General features: G+C 43.3%; 1 protein-coding gene across 18 annotated transcripts in view; it reads left to right on the forward strand.

Moving 5' to 3' along the window:
- nav3 (neuron navigator 3) overlaps window positions 1–16,508 on the forward strand; it is a 387,811-nt gene that overhangs the window by 326,312 nt on the left and 44,991 nt on the right. For 13 of the 18 annotated variants that reach the window (XM_076721935.1, XM_076721926.1, XM_076721927.1 and 10 more), the window contains 2 exons: window positions 3,451–3,861; window positions 6,281–6,400. In XM_076721935.1, the coding sequence (XP_076578050.1) occupies window positions 3,451–3,861; window positions 6,281–6,400 (531 nt within the window). The remainder of the gene's footprint in view (window positions 1–3,450; window positions 3,862–6,280; window positions 6,401–16,508) is intronic. The other 5 variants (XM_076721938.1, XM_076721933.1, XM_076721936.1 and 2 more) reach the window with 1 other exon arrangement.

Genomic DNA, 16,508 nt, shown 5'->3' on the forward strand with positions numbered 1-16,508 from the left:
AGATTGAAGATCTGCGCTGTGATGGCGGCGAGCAATTACTCTGAATTGCTCTCAACCTACTGGGGTTTAACATCTGCCAGTACCAATGCCAGCCTCGCTGCTGCATACTCACACACGCATGCACAGAGCACAGCATATACACACAGATGCACATAGACGCATGCACACAGAACAAGGTAGTGACAGTTCAGGGCAATGTTAGATCACACGCCAGTACTTTCCTCCATCAAACACTGGAGAGCAGTAACTGTGTAACCCAGCAAACATTGTGTGTGAAAATGTGAAAAATGAAACCAGATTGCTAACTACAGCTGATAACCCGTAACTCGTTTCGTATTTGTAAATCCCATCTAACAAAATGATAGATGATAGATGTTAATGTTGACTTCAGCCAAACAAAGAAAATTGAGTTTTCACTGATTAAAATTAATTTATTATATATTATTCATATATAAACTAATACACCTAAAAATCACCCTCTAATCGCGAACAGTACATGTAGTGCACTGTGTAGTATGTAGCATGTACTTCTGCAAACAGTCCCACAATGCAATGTGTCAACACTGCAGATGTGATAATTACAGTCATCCAACACTACACCTGTCAGTCATGATGCAGAATAATGGTTCTTACAGTGCCTGAAATCTCAGCTTCCTGCTCAAATAGAATATATAACCGAGTGTATGTTATATAGATCCCATAAAGAGATGATGGTGACTTGAGCAGCAATAGTTAAGTGTGTAGAGCCTTTGAAGTGGTGCTGCTGAATTCAATCTTTACCAAGATCGGTGCATGAACCTCCACGAAAAATAACAATCAGCTGTAAAACTCTCAGACTTCATTAGCAACAACAAGAGAGAGTTCCAGTGTATTTATATTTATCATTGCTCAGCAATAACCAATCTCCTGCTGTCAGCATGGATTCTTCTCCTGCTCAGCTCTTGGCTAAACGCAAGATAGTCTCCCTCTGTTGGGATGTCTTTTGGTTTCCATTCTGTTTATAGCAGATAGTGTGATGAAGCAAAGATCCTCAAGAAGCAGCCGGGTTTGTGGGAAATGTGCTCGTAATTTTGAGAAATAATGACCCTTATGAGACGACCAATGATTTGGGATAATTATATGGGATCACAGTTAATTTGACAGCAATATGTTGATGTTCAATGCAGCCTGTCGTAGATTGATCTGTGCATTCCAGAATGTGTTATATCGTGTTTTTTAATCGAGCCTGTGCGTAGGTTAGACCTATGGCAGAGCACCTTTCCTGTACTTGCTGCTCAGCCGTATCCTTCGGTCTGTATGCTCATTTATCTCGACACCTACACACGCAGTCTCCCTCCGTTTATCTGTCTTTTCTCTCTGCTGCGTGGAGATAAAGATAAGCTGATTTAGCGAGCTACATTGTGTACGAACGGTTAAATGATTTCGATTTCTATACCGTGGCAAATAGATTTCTGTATTTCCATATTTGGCTGTGATTGCTTGTTAGATAAATAGCTGGGAGGGAGGTTGTTTGTTTGTTTATTTGTTTGTTTTATTTGGCTTCTTGGCACTTGGCGTCTGTGTGTCTGTGTGTGTGTGTGTGTGTGTGTGTGTGTGTGTGTGTGTGTGTGTGTGTGATCATCTCAGGAGGTGTTGATACAGATGTGTTGTGAATATGGCTGGCGTCACTGCCCCTCTGATGTTGGCACTTGGAATCACAGGGGTGCAGCGTTCTGCCCTTTCTCACCCATCACACACACACGCACACACACACACAAACACACAGCTGATCTCACACCTCTCTCACTGCTATGTGAGAGACGCTGCTTTAAGATGTCATTGCTTTTGTCACCTAATAAAGGCCAGCATACAGAGGCAGGCAACCAAATGGGTGTCTCACCCCATTTATCCAGCTGCTGTCCCTCTCTTCAGCTGCATCATCCCCTTAAAAGTATTGTTTTAATTAAACAGAATAAACTAAACTGTGTGTTTTTTGTACTAAATGCATCTGCAAATGTAGCAGCGGCAGCACTGACAGTGACAGAGTGCCTTTACATGATATCCTTACATTGTGAAAATCACATGATAGCCAGTTTATTATAGCGTCACTATCTGTGCCAGCAGCCACATGTAAAGCCTTAATCCTGTTAACACTTTTGCCATATGTATTGGTCTTGTGTTCATGGCAATATATAATGCAACACAGTATTATTTGTTTACGCAGGGATATTTGTGACTAGAATGCACTTATCCTTAAAGAAACAGATCAGAGCAGCTTTGTGGTTCTATGGCAGGTTTGTTCCGTCTCTCATCATGTGAATGCAGTGCACTCTTTTTCCCAGCAGAGAGAGCTCAAGCTAGGTAGCACTGCTGCTCTCTGTGTTCAAATGCAGCGAGTTGAAGGCTTGGTGTGTGTGTGTGGCCATGAGGATATTACTTTGTGTCCTGTTGACTCACTCACACCTCTATCATGCTGTCGCTAATTTGAAAAAATCAATTAGGTTTTGCAAAGAGTAATCTAGCAAGGCCTCCTTCGAGAGGTGAGAGTTTGTTGTTGTACTGTAGCTGACATGTTCAGATCATTGACAGCTTTAGAGAAATAAAACAGGCTGCGGTGGCTGTTGCAGGGCTAATGGAGGATCATCAGGACAGTGAGTCAGTCCTCTTTGTCTCCCTCCGTCAGGTTTTATTCCTTGTCTTGGCTGCTTTTATTTGCCAACATTTCACTTATTCTCACACTCACACGTTTCTCTCTCTTTCACACAAAGATCTCTCTTTCTCTGGATGCATTTTCATCCTACTGTTTATTATGGTGATGTAACAATTTAGAAAACCTGTTTGGAAATCTGTCATAGTCTTAAGTCAAAAAACTGTGCAATCTTGATCAGTCACAGCGTAGCCTTTGCATTACTTCTTTGAAAAACCATTGAAATGAATTCATTCATTCAATTGTCAGACCTGCCTTTGATATGATAGATTTTACATTCTGTGGCATTTCAAAAGTCTCTCTCTCTCTCTCTCTCTCTCTCTCTCTCTCTCTCTCTCTCTCTCTCTCTCTCCATCTCCATCTCCATGTGACGTACTGGGATGGTCTGACATATATTCTCATGGGAGTCTTCACAAGTTAGTTGGAAGAAAAAGCACTTTAGGAAGGTCACACACGAACACAGACGCACTCATAACAATGCTGTGTGTGATTTTGAGGGGAGTGGTGGTCAAATCATGCAGACAGCTCTCTACTTAAAATATGGTTGATCCTTTCACCTGAATGATTTACCCTTCGCACAGGAGTGCACAGGATTCGATGTCTTTTGTCCATTAGAGGCACTTTTCCCAAGACCCTCTACACTTAGTCTTTAAGAAGGGTTAGCCACTGTCAGAAAGTATTACATTGATAATTATCAGTTTTCACTGTATCAGGGAGTCAGGATTAATTTGCTTGTTTCTCTCTCTATGCCTCTGTCTCCACAGTACATTAGAAACAACCTTCGACACCACAGTAACCACTGAGGTCAATGGGCGGAGCCTACCAGCCCTCACCACACGTTCCTCCCCCATGGCCTGGCGTCTGGGCCAATCACAAACCCCGCGTCTTCAGGCAGGCGACGCCCCCTCAATGCCCAGCAGCTACGCTGCGCCCAGGGCGAGCACGACAAGCGCTGGCACCACCACAGGGCGCTACACTGGGCACTCGGACCCCTCCAGGTTTGTGCACAGCGCCCCCCTGAGGCGAGCAGCAGCAGCAGCAGGGGCGAGGGGGGCGGAGCAGGGGGAGAAGGGAGGAGCAGGGCTGGAAGGAGGGAAGCAGATGGAGGTGGCAGGGTACATGAGTGATGGGGACATCCTAGGGAAGAACAGCCGGATGGATGAGATCCTCAGCGGGTAGGATTACTTGCGCTAAGCATGTTAGCTTCCTCTGATGCACTGACTAATACAGAGTTTCTGTTTAAAGTCTTAATCAATAATTTGACCATATTGATTACTGGCATATCCAAAGGGTTTGACTAGACGAGAACTCAAGGCAGTGTGTTTCTCAGCTGATTATACTTGAGAAAAGTTTCACCTCGTGTTAAAGGTTGTCTGTGAAGTTTACTTTTAAATAAACAAAGATTCTGTTTACATGTACTGTTACTCACCAAAATGCATTTTGCGTATTCTTGAGGTCTAACAAATTTTAAATTGTGCCTTGTTTAAATGCATATTTGCTTGCTAGCATTCTTCTTCTATGTTGTCAAATTGCTACGTTTCTTGGCGCATTACTGCCACCAACTGCCGCTCAGAGGAATAGCATCGAAGAGAATGTAAATCTAAACAAACATTTAGCATCATCATAGCAAGCTGTAAATCTCATTGTCGATTGTAGACGTAAGTTATTTTTACACGATGAATGCATTACTCACACATTTTCAAACCTGCTGTGTTCATGACATTTTGCGAGACTAGTGAACTTTACTGTCTGAAGCAGAAGACATCAGCTTTAATATAATTGGCCTGCTACATCATTTATATTACTTCAAATAATACTGTAAAGGTCATTTGTTTTTTGAAGGATCTTGAATACAAGTGACATATTTCCTTTCAGTGTCACAATGCACACTGGGTTTAGTCCAAAAACTCCCTGTGTATTCACAGCCACCAAGGCATTACCCATTTTTCTGTGTTCATTAATACAAATAGCTTGCTGATGCCACCAAGGCTATCATAGGTTTGTCGTGTCTTGAAGGATCAAATGATACATTTTCGTTAACCTTGAAGGTACCTCAATACACTGACAGATGACCTGAATGAAAAAAGATAAGACAGTGTCTCCCACATACTGTCACGACAACGTGTGTGTGGGCGTCTGACCTTCAATCATTCAATAGCAGTAAATGCCTTGAGCAAGGGCGTGTTCAAAACACCGTCTACACACACACACACACACACACACACACACACACACACACACTTGAGCACACACTCCCACTTGGCCTCGATGCACTTAAGATTTCCCGAAAAGGGTTTTTGGAGGCAAAGCGAACCCTATGAGGGGAAGTTGAGGGAGGAGTGATGGAGGAAAGCATCCATAGGATTAAAGACGTGTCAGAACAGCAAATGTAACAACATGTCGGGAGGGACAGGTGATTAGCTGAATTCTGAGCTTAATTAGCTCAACACTAATGATCTCCATGTCCTATCAGCCGTGTCTGATAGCTTTCTGGCAGTGGCTTTAAATCTCACCACTTACTCCCTGCCACATACACAGATCTGCAAACCTGTTTAAACATGTACCTTTTTTGGAGAGTTCACAAAAATTGTGAAAAAATTTTAAGGCTGTTTGTTACAATTAAATTACGTATTGTGAGGCACCACCCACCTCACCATGAGAACAAAACAGTAACATAGACTCACAAAACACAAATGAGATTGAGGACCTTCAGCAAACCGAGTAACAACAAACTTGATCTCCTGTCAGATGGGGTTGTTTATCAGGATCGGGGTGGTGGGTGAAGGCTCTGTGTATTACTAAAAGACCACTTACATGTCAAAACCTGTTTCCAGTTTTAGAGAGCACAATGGTGTCATTGTCACTCTTTTGTACACCACCTGTCCCTTAATCGCCCTCAGGTCATTGTGACCCAGGCATTTTATTGTTTGGTAGCTGTCCCTTGACATTACCTCCATCACTCGCTGCTGCCATCCCCGGTTTGGGTTTTGGCATGTTCCATCCTGCTTCCCTTACAGCAATCTTGGCCACCCAACCAACATCCAGACACCTAATTCAATTAGCAGCTTGAACATAATTGTCAGTTCAGTGTGGTTTGCTTATAATGTTGCGTATTACTCAACTATTGAGACAGAGCTCATTACATACGCTGTATGTTTTACATCATCCAGTCACTGCATCAGCTGCAAATGTTACTACAGAGACCACACAAGAACAGTGTCACATCCAGTTTCCAGGAATAATAGCTTCCTCTTATGCAGCCAGTCCGTTCCAGCCGCAATCATCTCCTTATACTCCTTAACCTGTGGCATCCTACTTGCCCATGCAGTCTCTTGCAGAACAGTCACAGCTATGTACATGGTTTGAGCATAATGATGAAAGCAGTGTTCATAACTTTAGTGCCAGGAGTGGTGAGAAGTCTTGAAGTTACAATTATAATAATTCAGAAGTAACGCATGCATATGATTTTGTCTCCATACTTCATACTCATATGTTTCACAACATGAGACCACACACTTCAGCCTGGGATGGATTCAACGCTGCATACTGCATGCCAAACTGAACTACCACCTCTAATTGATTCTCCTCTCACAGATACCTTACAGACGGCGGCCTCCATCTGTATGCACGGAATGCAGGCAGAGCCTCAGACGTGGCTTCTTCTCGAGAAACATCCCAGAGAGGGAGCAAAGAAGTGCAGGGCGACATAGACAGGTAAGGATGGAGTCTGTCAATCACACAGTGCTGCTTGCTTCACTGACATGTGTTTGATATGGGTGTGGAATATACTCACGTCTCATTGAGCTTCTGCAGTTTTGATATTCATGCAAGGGCATACTGGATGCATGAAAGCACATTGTTAAATATCCAAATTGGGCATTTAGCGAACGCCAGGTGGATGCTTGCAAGGGCAAATCCACCAGACACTCCGGTGATGCGTGTGCGTGAGTAAAGTGGTGCGCTGTGGTGAAAATGGCAGAAAGGTTGTGTCAACTTTGAGTCTACCGCAGGCAGATCCTCTCCAGGTTAGTTGAATTGAGTTGATACAGCTGCTCGTAGCATGCAAGCAAGGGCAAGTAGCATTAGTGATTCTTCTAAACAAACTGGTACACTTTGTATGCTAATTAGGAAAAAAATATATCAACGCCTGTACATCCTGTTTTTTAGTAGTAAGGACATGCACACTGTTATATTGTCACCCTCTGAAAACTTTGTCCCCACACTTGCGTAGAGGATTTTGTGAATATCCACTTATCTCTGTAAAAGTGACTTTATGCAACTGATGTTGGCACAGAACTAATCATAAGGTGAACTGGGGTCAGCACCAGAGTGCTTGACTTTATTCACATGGTGTAAGAAGAAGAAATAAGAGATAAGAAAGGAATTCAGAGTTGTATTTTTTTTTCCAGTTGAAGATACAAGGTTATGAGGGGAGATGATTCAGTCCTGAAAAGGTGGCATTTGTAAGTAGCTTTCAGCCTGTAAGAGATGATATGGAGCGAACACACAGTATCTGCAACACACCAACATGTTTGATTTGCTCGTAAAAAAAAAGAAATAAAAAGCCTCAAGTAAAAAGTAGCAAATAAGTTGATGTCCTTCAGAGGGCAGCCCCCCCACTGCAGGGACATCCAAGACTAACTGAGGTGGAAAGGAGAGGCGTGCTATCGATTTAAAGCTGTCAAGCTAAGATTGTGATGACAGGCCCTCAGAGAGGCTGCTGGGAATCAACTGATGCAGTGACATTTCCCAGTGTCGCAACTTCAACTTCTGCCAAGACTTTAATGAGTGAGAGTGTTTAGAGGAGTGGGAGGCTTGAAAAGCAATCAGATACGGCTCTCTAGAATTAGTTGGCTTTTGTTATCGTGCTTTAGATCAGTGAAGTGCTGTTAAAGACACTCTAAGCCAACCCAGCAGCACTCGACAAATTATAATTCGAAATAATATCAAGGCGCATTATGTTGTTAGATTTTAAGATTGTCATGTGGTGGGACTTCAGCTTAAGGTCTCTGTGCAAGAAAAAAGCAAGTGGGTTGAATGTGCAAATTTAAACAGGGTAAAATATAACTTGCAGACGTGCTGGTGATGTTTTGCTTACCGTCTTTGTTTTCGCTCCCCGTCTAAGAGGTATAATCCAATTGTTTCATAGCCCAAGCGATCCTGATTTGTCTGGGTTACGTGCTCCTTCTCAAAGCTCGTGCGTCACAACAGTCAGTCGAGCCAGTCAGCCAGGGCGCGCGTCCGATCATATCTGTGATCGGCCGAGCGTCAAATCACGCTAGACCTGACCGGAGGTTCAGAGCAGGTGATTAACCTGCCCCTGTCAGTCTCACACGGATCTGCCTGTCAGATTTTGACACTGAGGCAAAGGCATGGATAGGATAAGAATAAATATGAACCCTGTGAACTGCCTCTTCCATTTGCCGAGCCTTAGCTTCACCCTGCATGTGTTTTATCTCCGTATTTGAATATTTTGCCGAAAGTGTCTCTCACCTTGCCTTGACATAAATCCAGAAAATTGCAGCTTTTCTCAGATAAAGTCTGTGTTAGCGCTTTGGGCCTCTGGGGTGATGAGGAAATATTGATGGCTGCTTCCCCTTAAGATGCCTGCAGGCAAGAAACTACTCCCGATTGGATCAGAATCTGAACTCTGGAACCTTATATTCCCTCCTTCCTTCCTTCCTTCCTCCATTTCCCTTTTCAAAACTATGTGAATGTACACACACACACACACAAAAGTGCATGTAACTTTAATGCTTCCCCCTGCCTCCCTCTGACATGTGTGATTGTCAGAAGCCGAGCTGTCACTTCCCGCTGACATACAACAAAGCTCAGGGGGGAAATTCATTTCCGAAGCGATTGCTCATCGGGCTTCACACCTCTGCCTGGCTTTAGCCCCCTCCGTAGGACAGGATCTGCCTTCCATGATTGGCTCCTTCTTCATCCCAAAGCCTTCGTCTTCTTTTCCACATAACCCTCCTGGCTTTAAGTGAAATGAATAGCGGATATTGCCCAAGTTCAAACAATCTGTTCGCTGACTTTGAAGAACTTTTCATCTCCTCAAATGCACATGCTGACGTTCAAGAAAAGACAAACACCAGCCAAGCATTCTTTTTTTTTTTATTCTTAGATTGTCAGTAAGTCAAAACTAGAATGTGTAGTTTCTCCTGCCCTGATGTCAACCATGTCTTTCATGTCACTGTAAACTAACCAGAACAGGTAGTGGCCATTTTCAGCACATCTTTCTGCTGCTTCTGGAACTGGCAAGTTGCATCATAGTCATATTCTTTCTTGCGTGTCTGCTCAATTTCTGCTTTATTTTGGCTTCTTTATCCAAGAGAAGGAATACAAGGGATAGTGCACTAAGTAGGACAAAAGCCCCCCCCCCCCCCCCCCCCCCCTTGAATAGGCTGGTGTAGTGTATCTTCGGTTGGCGGTATTTGTAATTTTCTGATAAAAGTTGCAGTTAATATTTTTTTTGCACTCATGATCAAATGCCTCATTTAAATGTAAATTTCCTTCCTGAGTCAGGCATTTTTAATCAAGGAAGAAGCATGACGTGAACCTCAGCCACAAAGCACAAACCTGGCTACGCGCCATGGAAGAATTCAACAGCAAACAAGGACATTTTACAGAGAGAATTCCCAACTTCTGCGGCGTGAAATGTCAGTGCAGTGCAGACCTGAAGCCGCAGCTTCGTAATGTGGAGGGGCACAGTGCTCAGTCAAAAAAGAACAACACGACTGATGACGCCTTCACCGCTGTATGTTTCCCACATGTTTGCCTGTATGATTGTTGAACTTCTAAGAAACATCCCAAAAGAATCTCTTAAAAACCTCAATCAAACTTTTGGCATTGATGTCGAGTGAAGCATTTTCTATCGGCTGCAGCAAGAGTGCATAAACAGAAACAATGGCTGTTACTGTTTATACCTAGTATATAGCATCCTTTTCATAATTGTTGTGGTCACAGAAGTTTTTCAAGTTCACAGAAAGTCTTAGTTTGCTGTTTTGCTTCTGGCAACTGGACATAGTGTAGCTGTGTATTGAGGGTGAAATTGTTAGAACAGAGCAGCGGGTTTCAACTGTTTATTGGGTGGATATGAGGTGTAGTTTGGAACAAATTATTTGTTATTATTGGGGAGTGTTTATCAGTAAAGGTAATTATTTCCTTCTCTTCTTATCCACCTCTTGGATTTTCTGAGCAATAATTGGGAAAGTACACACATGCAGGCATACACACACTTTGCAATGCACCACCTCAGTCAAGCATAAAGACCCACGAGCAAAAGTACACACCCCTCCTCCCCCCTCCTCTCCCACCACAGTGGCTTCAGTAGAGAGAATTCTTGGAAGGCAGAAAGCAGGAGCCGCTCTGTGTACATAGACTAAGCTCCCATGAGGCTCATTATGCTGCACGCTTTTCTCTGTCCGTAACAACTCCCCTGGCTGCTACCCATGGCAGCTTTACCCCAAACCAACAGAGCCCCAGAGAAGATGCATCTAAATGACTCATCAGATCGAGAACTCGTGCCCAGCAGGTGACTGAGACCATCTGGGGCGAGAACAGTGTGGGCTTATGTTTGCTGCACTAAACCTTACATGATATGTGCACTTGATGTGACTATAGGTGGTGTTAGATACCACTAATCTCCATTTCTTGATCAGATCAGCCGCGTGGGCGTCCAGGTAACTTGGGAAAATGTTCTGATGTGCAGGAAGTGATGCATTATGTGTCTGGAGGCGGTCTGCTTGGAAGGTAGGGGACAAAGATGAGAAGTCAAGATAGATGTGAGTACCTTCATCATCACTGCGGGGACAGAGCCTATGCTTTTTACCACCAGTGTTGATGAAAGTAAGTGTGACAAGCTTAGTACAGTACGTAGTGTCAGTGTCAGTGTTTCTTCTTTGTGCTAAGAATACAAAAGAAGTTCCCGAAACTGATCATCTGCCCCAGAGCACCTGAACAACGAAAGCTCAGATCCCTCCTCTGATCAGCCCATTTTGAAAACAATGGTGAATTCAGCCTCGGCTAATAGACCCTCTCTAAAAATACCCTCCTGTCATGCAACATAGATGAGTGCATGCTCGTGTCTTTACTGTCAAGAAAAGACGCCGAAGGAGAGTGTTTTGACACCGACAGGCTTCCCGTTCTCAGCAGAGACATGAATAAGTAACAGGACCTCGCTTTTAGCATCCTGGTGTCTTGTGTGTGTGTGTGTGTGTGTGTGGGTAACGCTCTCTCTCCCTCCCTCTCGCTCACCCTCTTGTCTGAGGGCTGGACGATGGCAGCTGGCTCTGCGTTTTTTTGTTATCTGAAGCTTTGGGGGATTGGAGATGAGTTTGAGTGCGTGAACGTGCGTTGTGTTGTGGTCCACGCTCGACAAAAGGAGAGCCTGTTTGTGTGCTTGTCCAGGGCTACATTTTGTTAGTGTGTGTGCACACGTGTATGTGGATTTCTGCGTGTGTGTGTGTGTGTGTTTCCGAGCAGCAGGATCCCGGCTGTCACTCTGCAGAGCAGTGACAGTCGTGGTGGAGCTGCACGGCTCGTCAGTGCTGCCGTAAGCAGCGAGGAGATTTGGAGGAGAAGGTTTTTGCCATCAATGACAAAGTCAGTCGTTATATAAGTTTCTGTGTAGTTCGTCTCTGCCAGGGGCACCACTTAGGAAGAAAATATCCTCTCTCACGTTGCACCTGGAACTGCAGCGCCTCAACGTTTCTGCTTTCTAGCTTTCTGAAGTTTTCTGGCATTTATCCGTCTGTCTTTCTGTCTCTCAGACATTTGTCTTTTTCTGTCTCTCCACCTTAATGAAGAGGCACACAGGCACACAGACTAAACTTAGCAAACTGTGATGGTAATTGGGGGGAAGTTTCATTGTCGATTTGAGTACCCAGCTGTGTCTGGCTCTTGTGTGTGTGTGTGTTCTCGTAAACGTGTGTGTCCTCAATTGTGCAGGTGCTTGCATGCAGATAGATTTCCTCTCAAAAAAGCGTGGCCCACACAAACAGGCACTAATTAGATTTCTATTCATTCAAAGAAGCTCGTGGAAAAGTTTCCATTTTTGTGGAAGCTGAGTTTTCCTCCATTCTTATCCTCTGGCACCGATTCAACCGTGTCCTCCATTCTGGATGCTATTCTCTATTTATCACTAATCTGAATATTTCTGTTAATTTCCTCCAGGGGAAGCTTTATAGCCTCATTAATTACTGTACTCGCTGAATTCACAAGTGAAGTCAAGTAGTTACAGAATGGGCAGTGATGAAATAAGAAGACATCCTGCTCGAGTTTTGAACGCACCCTGTCCCACGGCTCAAGGTGTCTACACTCGAATGAACAAAATTTGATTTTCAGATGTCCACAGGTGTTGTTTCACTGGTTGCGTATGGGCAGGCTCTGGGCTGCCGTTTTTTTGTTTATGTATTGGTGCGGATGGGCTGATATATTTACACAGCCTTCGATTCAGCTTTGTAAAAATATCCTGTTATGGTTTGTCTGTGCACACTGAAATTGCTCCAGATTATTACCCTAAAGGCCTTTTTTTTTTAACAAACTCACCAACATTTCAACTTCCATACTGTACGTTCGTGTGCATCAAGCTTAGTGACTCTGGCCTGATTTTTTTTTTTTTTTTTTTTGTATTAACTTTCTGTTTTGAGCTTTGTTATTATATTCTGTTCGGGCACCTTTCAGCTCTCTCTCAGCATGAAGATCTTTGGGCCATATGCCCCTCTGACTGTGAACCACAGCTCTGTCTGTCAGGGGCAGGTTCTTCATCTGCTGAGGCTGAGAGGTGAAAGACAGTCGCCCTCAGTGCGTCAGTGGAGGATTATAGCCACGGTCATTTTGTGGTATTATCACAACAGCTGCATGTAAATTGTACCATATTTAAGAAATCCTTAGCCTCTAGAAGCCTCTTCATTATATCTTATGGTGTAATCCAGAAATGAAATGAGCTTCTGTACCAGTTCCAATGGAGTCCAGTGGAAATTCTTCTCATTTCAATTTAGTGCATATGCATTAGTGCATTTCAGAGGTGCTGTTAGGAGAGTTTTCTGGTCTGCTCACAGAGCCGGGCTACCTGTGTGCCCCTGTTTCCAGTCCATGTATCCATCTTCTCATCTAAATCTCTGCAAGACAGTAAAGCATCTTTCCCAAACCGCTGAATTATTGACACTGAAATTCACCATACTAACATATAAATATCCACATGTATATTAGAATACTGATGTGTTGAAACATTGTAGAAGAGACTAATGAACCGCACTGCAGAAACTTAGTGACAGACACACACATGCACATACAGATGGCAGCAGGCACACTGGAGATGTCCCAGTAGATGATCTATCCACCTGCACTGATCAGGTTGGACCCAAGGGTGACGAGGCTCAAGGGGTGATGCTGGGTGAGGTCAGACCTGCCTTTCTTTCTCTCTGATTCATGACAGGTCCCATATGGTCAAGTTCTACATCACTTCCCGGGGGTCATTTCAGCCTCAATACCAGCAGTTAAGGGACTGCACACAAGTTGCCAGGCTGGGGAGGGTGGCTGAAGCTCATGTTTTGATTTTAAAAAAAGCAGTCCTCCCCAGTGTCATAAATATCCTCTTTGGCCCACCCTTTGGCTTAAAATACAACTGCAACACCCTCCCCCGAATATCTTGAAATAACATAAAAGAATCAGTACAACTCGCTTTACCATTAATAACAGATGGAAGCAAAGCATAAAAATGTCATGTTACGCAGTGGAGTTTAAACATTAACGTTCTCTTGATCCAATAAAAATAAATCTGAATTACAACAGATGACGCAGAGGCCTGACGTGCATGGCAACAGACATGGTTAGCATGAAATTTAGTGAGAGAAAAATTGAAGACTGTCCTGCAGGGACGGTTTGCATATGGATGGTAAGGACATGTCCCTACCAGTATTCTGGGAGGATAGAATTCTCCCTACCAATATTCGAGCAAACTTGTTCAGATTATCTTTCAATAATAATATTTCCGACGTGCCCTCTCTTTCAGAACCATGGACAGCACTGAGAGAGAGAGAGAGAGAAGTTCAGGGTACAGTCAGGAGCCTTTATTGCATATTGTTCCCTCTCTGTCTCCATGTTTCTTGTCTCTATTTACAGCTTCTTTAAAAGCAAAAAAAAAAACCCCTCACATGCATGTATCTTTTCTTGATGCAAATTGGCCCGGCCATTCAGAGGAGTCGGGTCTGACTGTGTGTGATTTATGGGAAACGGCGATGCCACAATGATGACTCATACTGAAGTGACACAAAAGGTGACATAAGAGGGGAATAAGACGTTTATATCCCTCCCTCGTGCATAATGCACGTGCTGAATAGGTCACACATGAAGAATGTTCGACACCTTGTGTGAATTAATGTCCGGGCCATACGGCGGTCATGTTTATTCTTGCTTTAAGATTTAAGGGTTGTATATGGTGACTCACAGTAAGGTGACTCTGTAAGGCTGCTATGAGATTTAAAGACATTATGTGTCTTTAGTGTAAGGATTATTGTGTGCTCCCTTAATGCATCGAGCTGTTGGACCACAAAGATACACTGCGTAGAAGTAATGTGATGTCATGTCAGAGGCAAACAAGAACAGAACAGATCTTCACAGTGCTGTGATGTAGTGCTGAATTGGAAACGACTGAGAACGATTCCCTCCATTAACCGCCCTGGTTCCAATCTATCTTGGTATTCTAGCGATTCCAAACTTTTAATCGAATAAGTTTGTCTAGTTAAAAGGCCGAGTGTTTACAGAGGGAAAGCTGCAGCTTATTTGAGTGTTGATGCAGAGCGTGTGCCCCTGAGAGTTTGCTTGGATTGGGAATTCATTTAAAAGGCTGAATAGTTTTTTTTTTTTTTTGCATTGTGATAAAAAAGAAAGCATATTTCGCTCTTGTTGTATCCCTTTAATGTTAGTTAGTGCAGCTTGTTCTCATTCTGTTCATAACTTTGGAAAACAAATGGAGCATTTGAAATTATTAATGGAATATTTTTGGAATATTTCCACCCGGCAGAGGTGCCTTGAGCTGGTCTTTGGTGTGGGGACACTACAGTTTTGTATTAGGGTACTAATGTGACTGCAGATAAGAGTGTTCATGAAAGATTTGTCTCCAGTTCTGCTGATAGATCGAAGCAGGATGCGTTCAACAGTGTCTGCATACAGTGCTGATGCAGGATAGATTTTAGGATAAATAGACTTTGGGGGACTACATCAATTCATTGGGTTGAATATTTCCGAGATTACGACTCCATTCATCATCTGACAGGCCTAATGAGTTTGTGAAGATAAGAATCGACAAAGCTCCTATCATTGCTAATTCACTTTACTGCCATGGAGGCTGACTCTGTTGTGGATTATGAGAACGTAATCTTGTTAAATGACGAGTGTTATGGTGTAATTAAGGCAGTTGAACATTTATGATTCTGCACAGAACATGCACAGTATTACTGTTTGTGTTTCTCTTTGTTGATCAGGAAACAAAGACCTGTAATGGCCCCAGGAAGATGTCAATAGAATCCATTTCCACACATAAATCTGTTTCTAACCTCAGAACCTCATTTGTGTTCCAGTTGTTGAACAAATAAATTGTCATTTTTAATGCCTGAAAGATTCAATAAAAGAGGTAAAAGCCTTTGTTTAGGTGTTAGGTGTCAAGTGTCAGGACAAATATACAGAAACGGATGACGGGAGCTCATTGATTCTGGACTCACTGGTGGGATTCAAACTTCAGCTGAGGGGCTTGGGAGAGCTGCCACTGTGCTGCTGCTGTCAATCAAGTGGTGATGTCGTGATCCTAGAAAGATAAAGGATGTCCTGTGCCAGAACAGTGGATTTTGCTCGGTTAGGTTTGGACAGTTTTCCCACATTTTTTCCCTCATTTTCCAACAATCCAAGATGACGTGTTCAAATTGCTTGTCTTGTCCAGCCAGAGATGCTCAATTTACAAGAGAAAAGTAGGAAAACAGCCTTGATATTCACATTTGAGAAGCTGGAACAGTACATTTTTGCTGTTCTAATTGCTGTTCAAAATTCCAATTGCCTTATCTCCAACTCATGTATTTTAACAATTTGATTTGATCGACATTAAGTGGAGAAGAAGTGTTGTCTGTTCCTCATTTTTTTGAAGAAAATACAGACGTGCTGTGTACAGTACAGTGTATTTGTTTGTCCTGATGTCTCCTTTCAGGCCACAGGAGGAGAAGGAGGTTGGCGGATGGTCTGGCAGTGGGTTGTGAGCACTTATGTGGGCTGTTTGTTTGCACATTTACCAGCAGTTTGCCATAGACTTCAACAAACCCCCGGCGGGTTGTATTAGCTTGCTGGAAAGCCCTCGCTGCCGAACAGCTAAAGACTTTGTTGTCGTCTTCGACTGCATTGCAGTAGGGAGCCTGGACGTCTTTAGCAGCGCAGCCAGGCGGCGCTGACATCCGGCCGTCTCTCAGTGCTTGGCAACAGACACATTTGCAGCCCGTCCCTCCAAGGTCACTCCGTTCCTTTCTTTAATTGAGTTGTGCCGAGCTGAATTGGATTCCACAGTCAGTGACGAGTCCGATTACTTTTTTCCTTCAGCACACAAAAAAAGAGTTTTCTCCTCCTGTGACACAACACCTTGAAATAGTTCTTTTTATTTCAGCAAACGCCTGCTTTGCTCTTCTCTATCACCCTGTCTCATGCCAAAGTAGTGATTCAGCCTGTATCTACTTTATTTTGGGTTTACACTGAGAAAATTGTTCAGTGTCAAATGGTAAAAAGATTTAATTCATTTGGTGTTTTGTTTTTTTTTTACCTTAACGGGTAAAGCGCT

The sequence above is a fragment of the Chaetodon auriga genome, chromosome 22, assembly GCF_051107435.1.
Source record: "Chaetodon auriga isolate fChaAug3 chromosome 22, fChaAug3.hap1, whole genome shotgun sequence".
NCBI lineage: Eukaryota > Metazoa > Chordata > Actinopteri > Chaetodontiformes > Chaetodontidae > Chaetodon > Chaetodon auriga.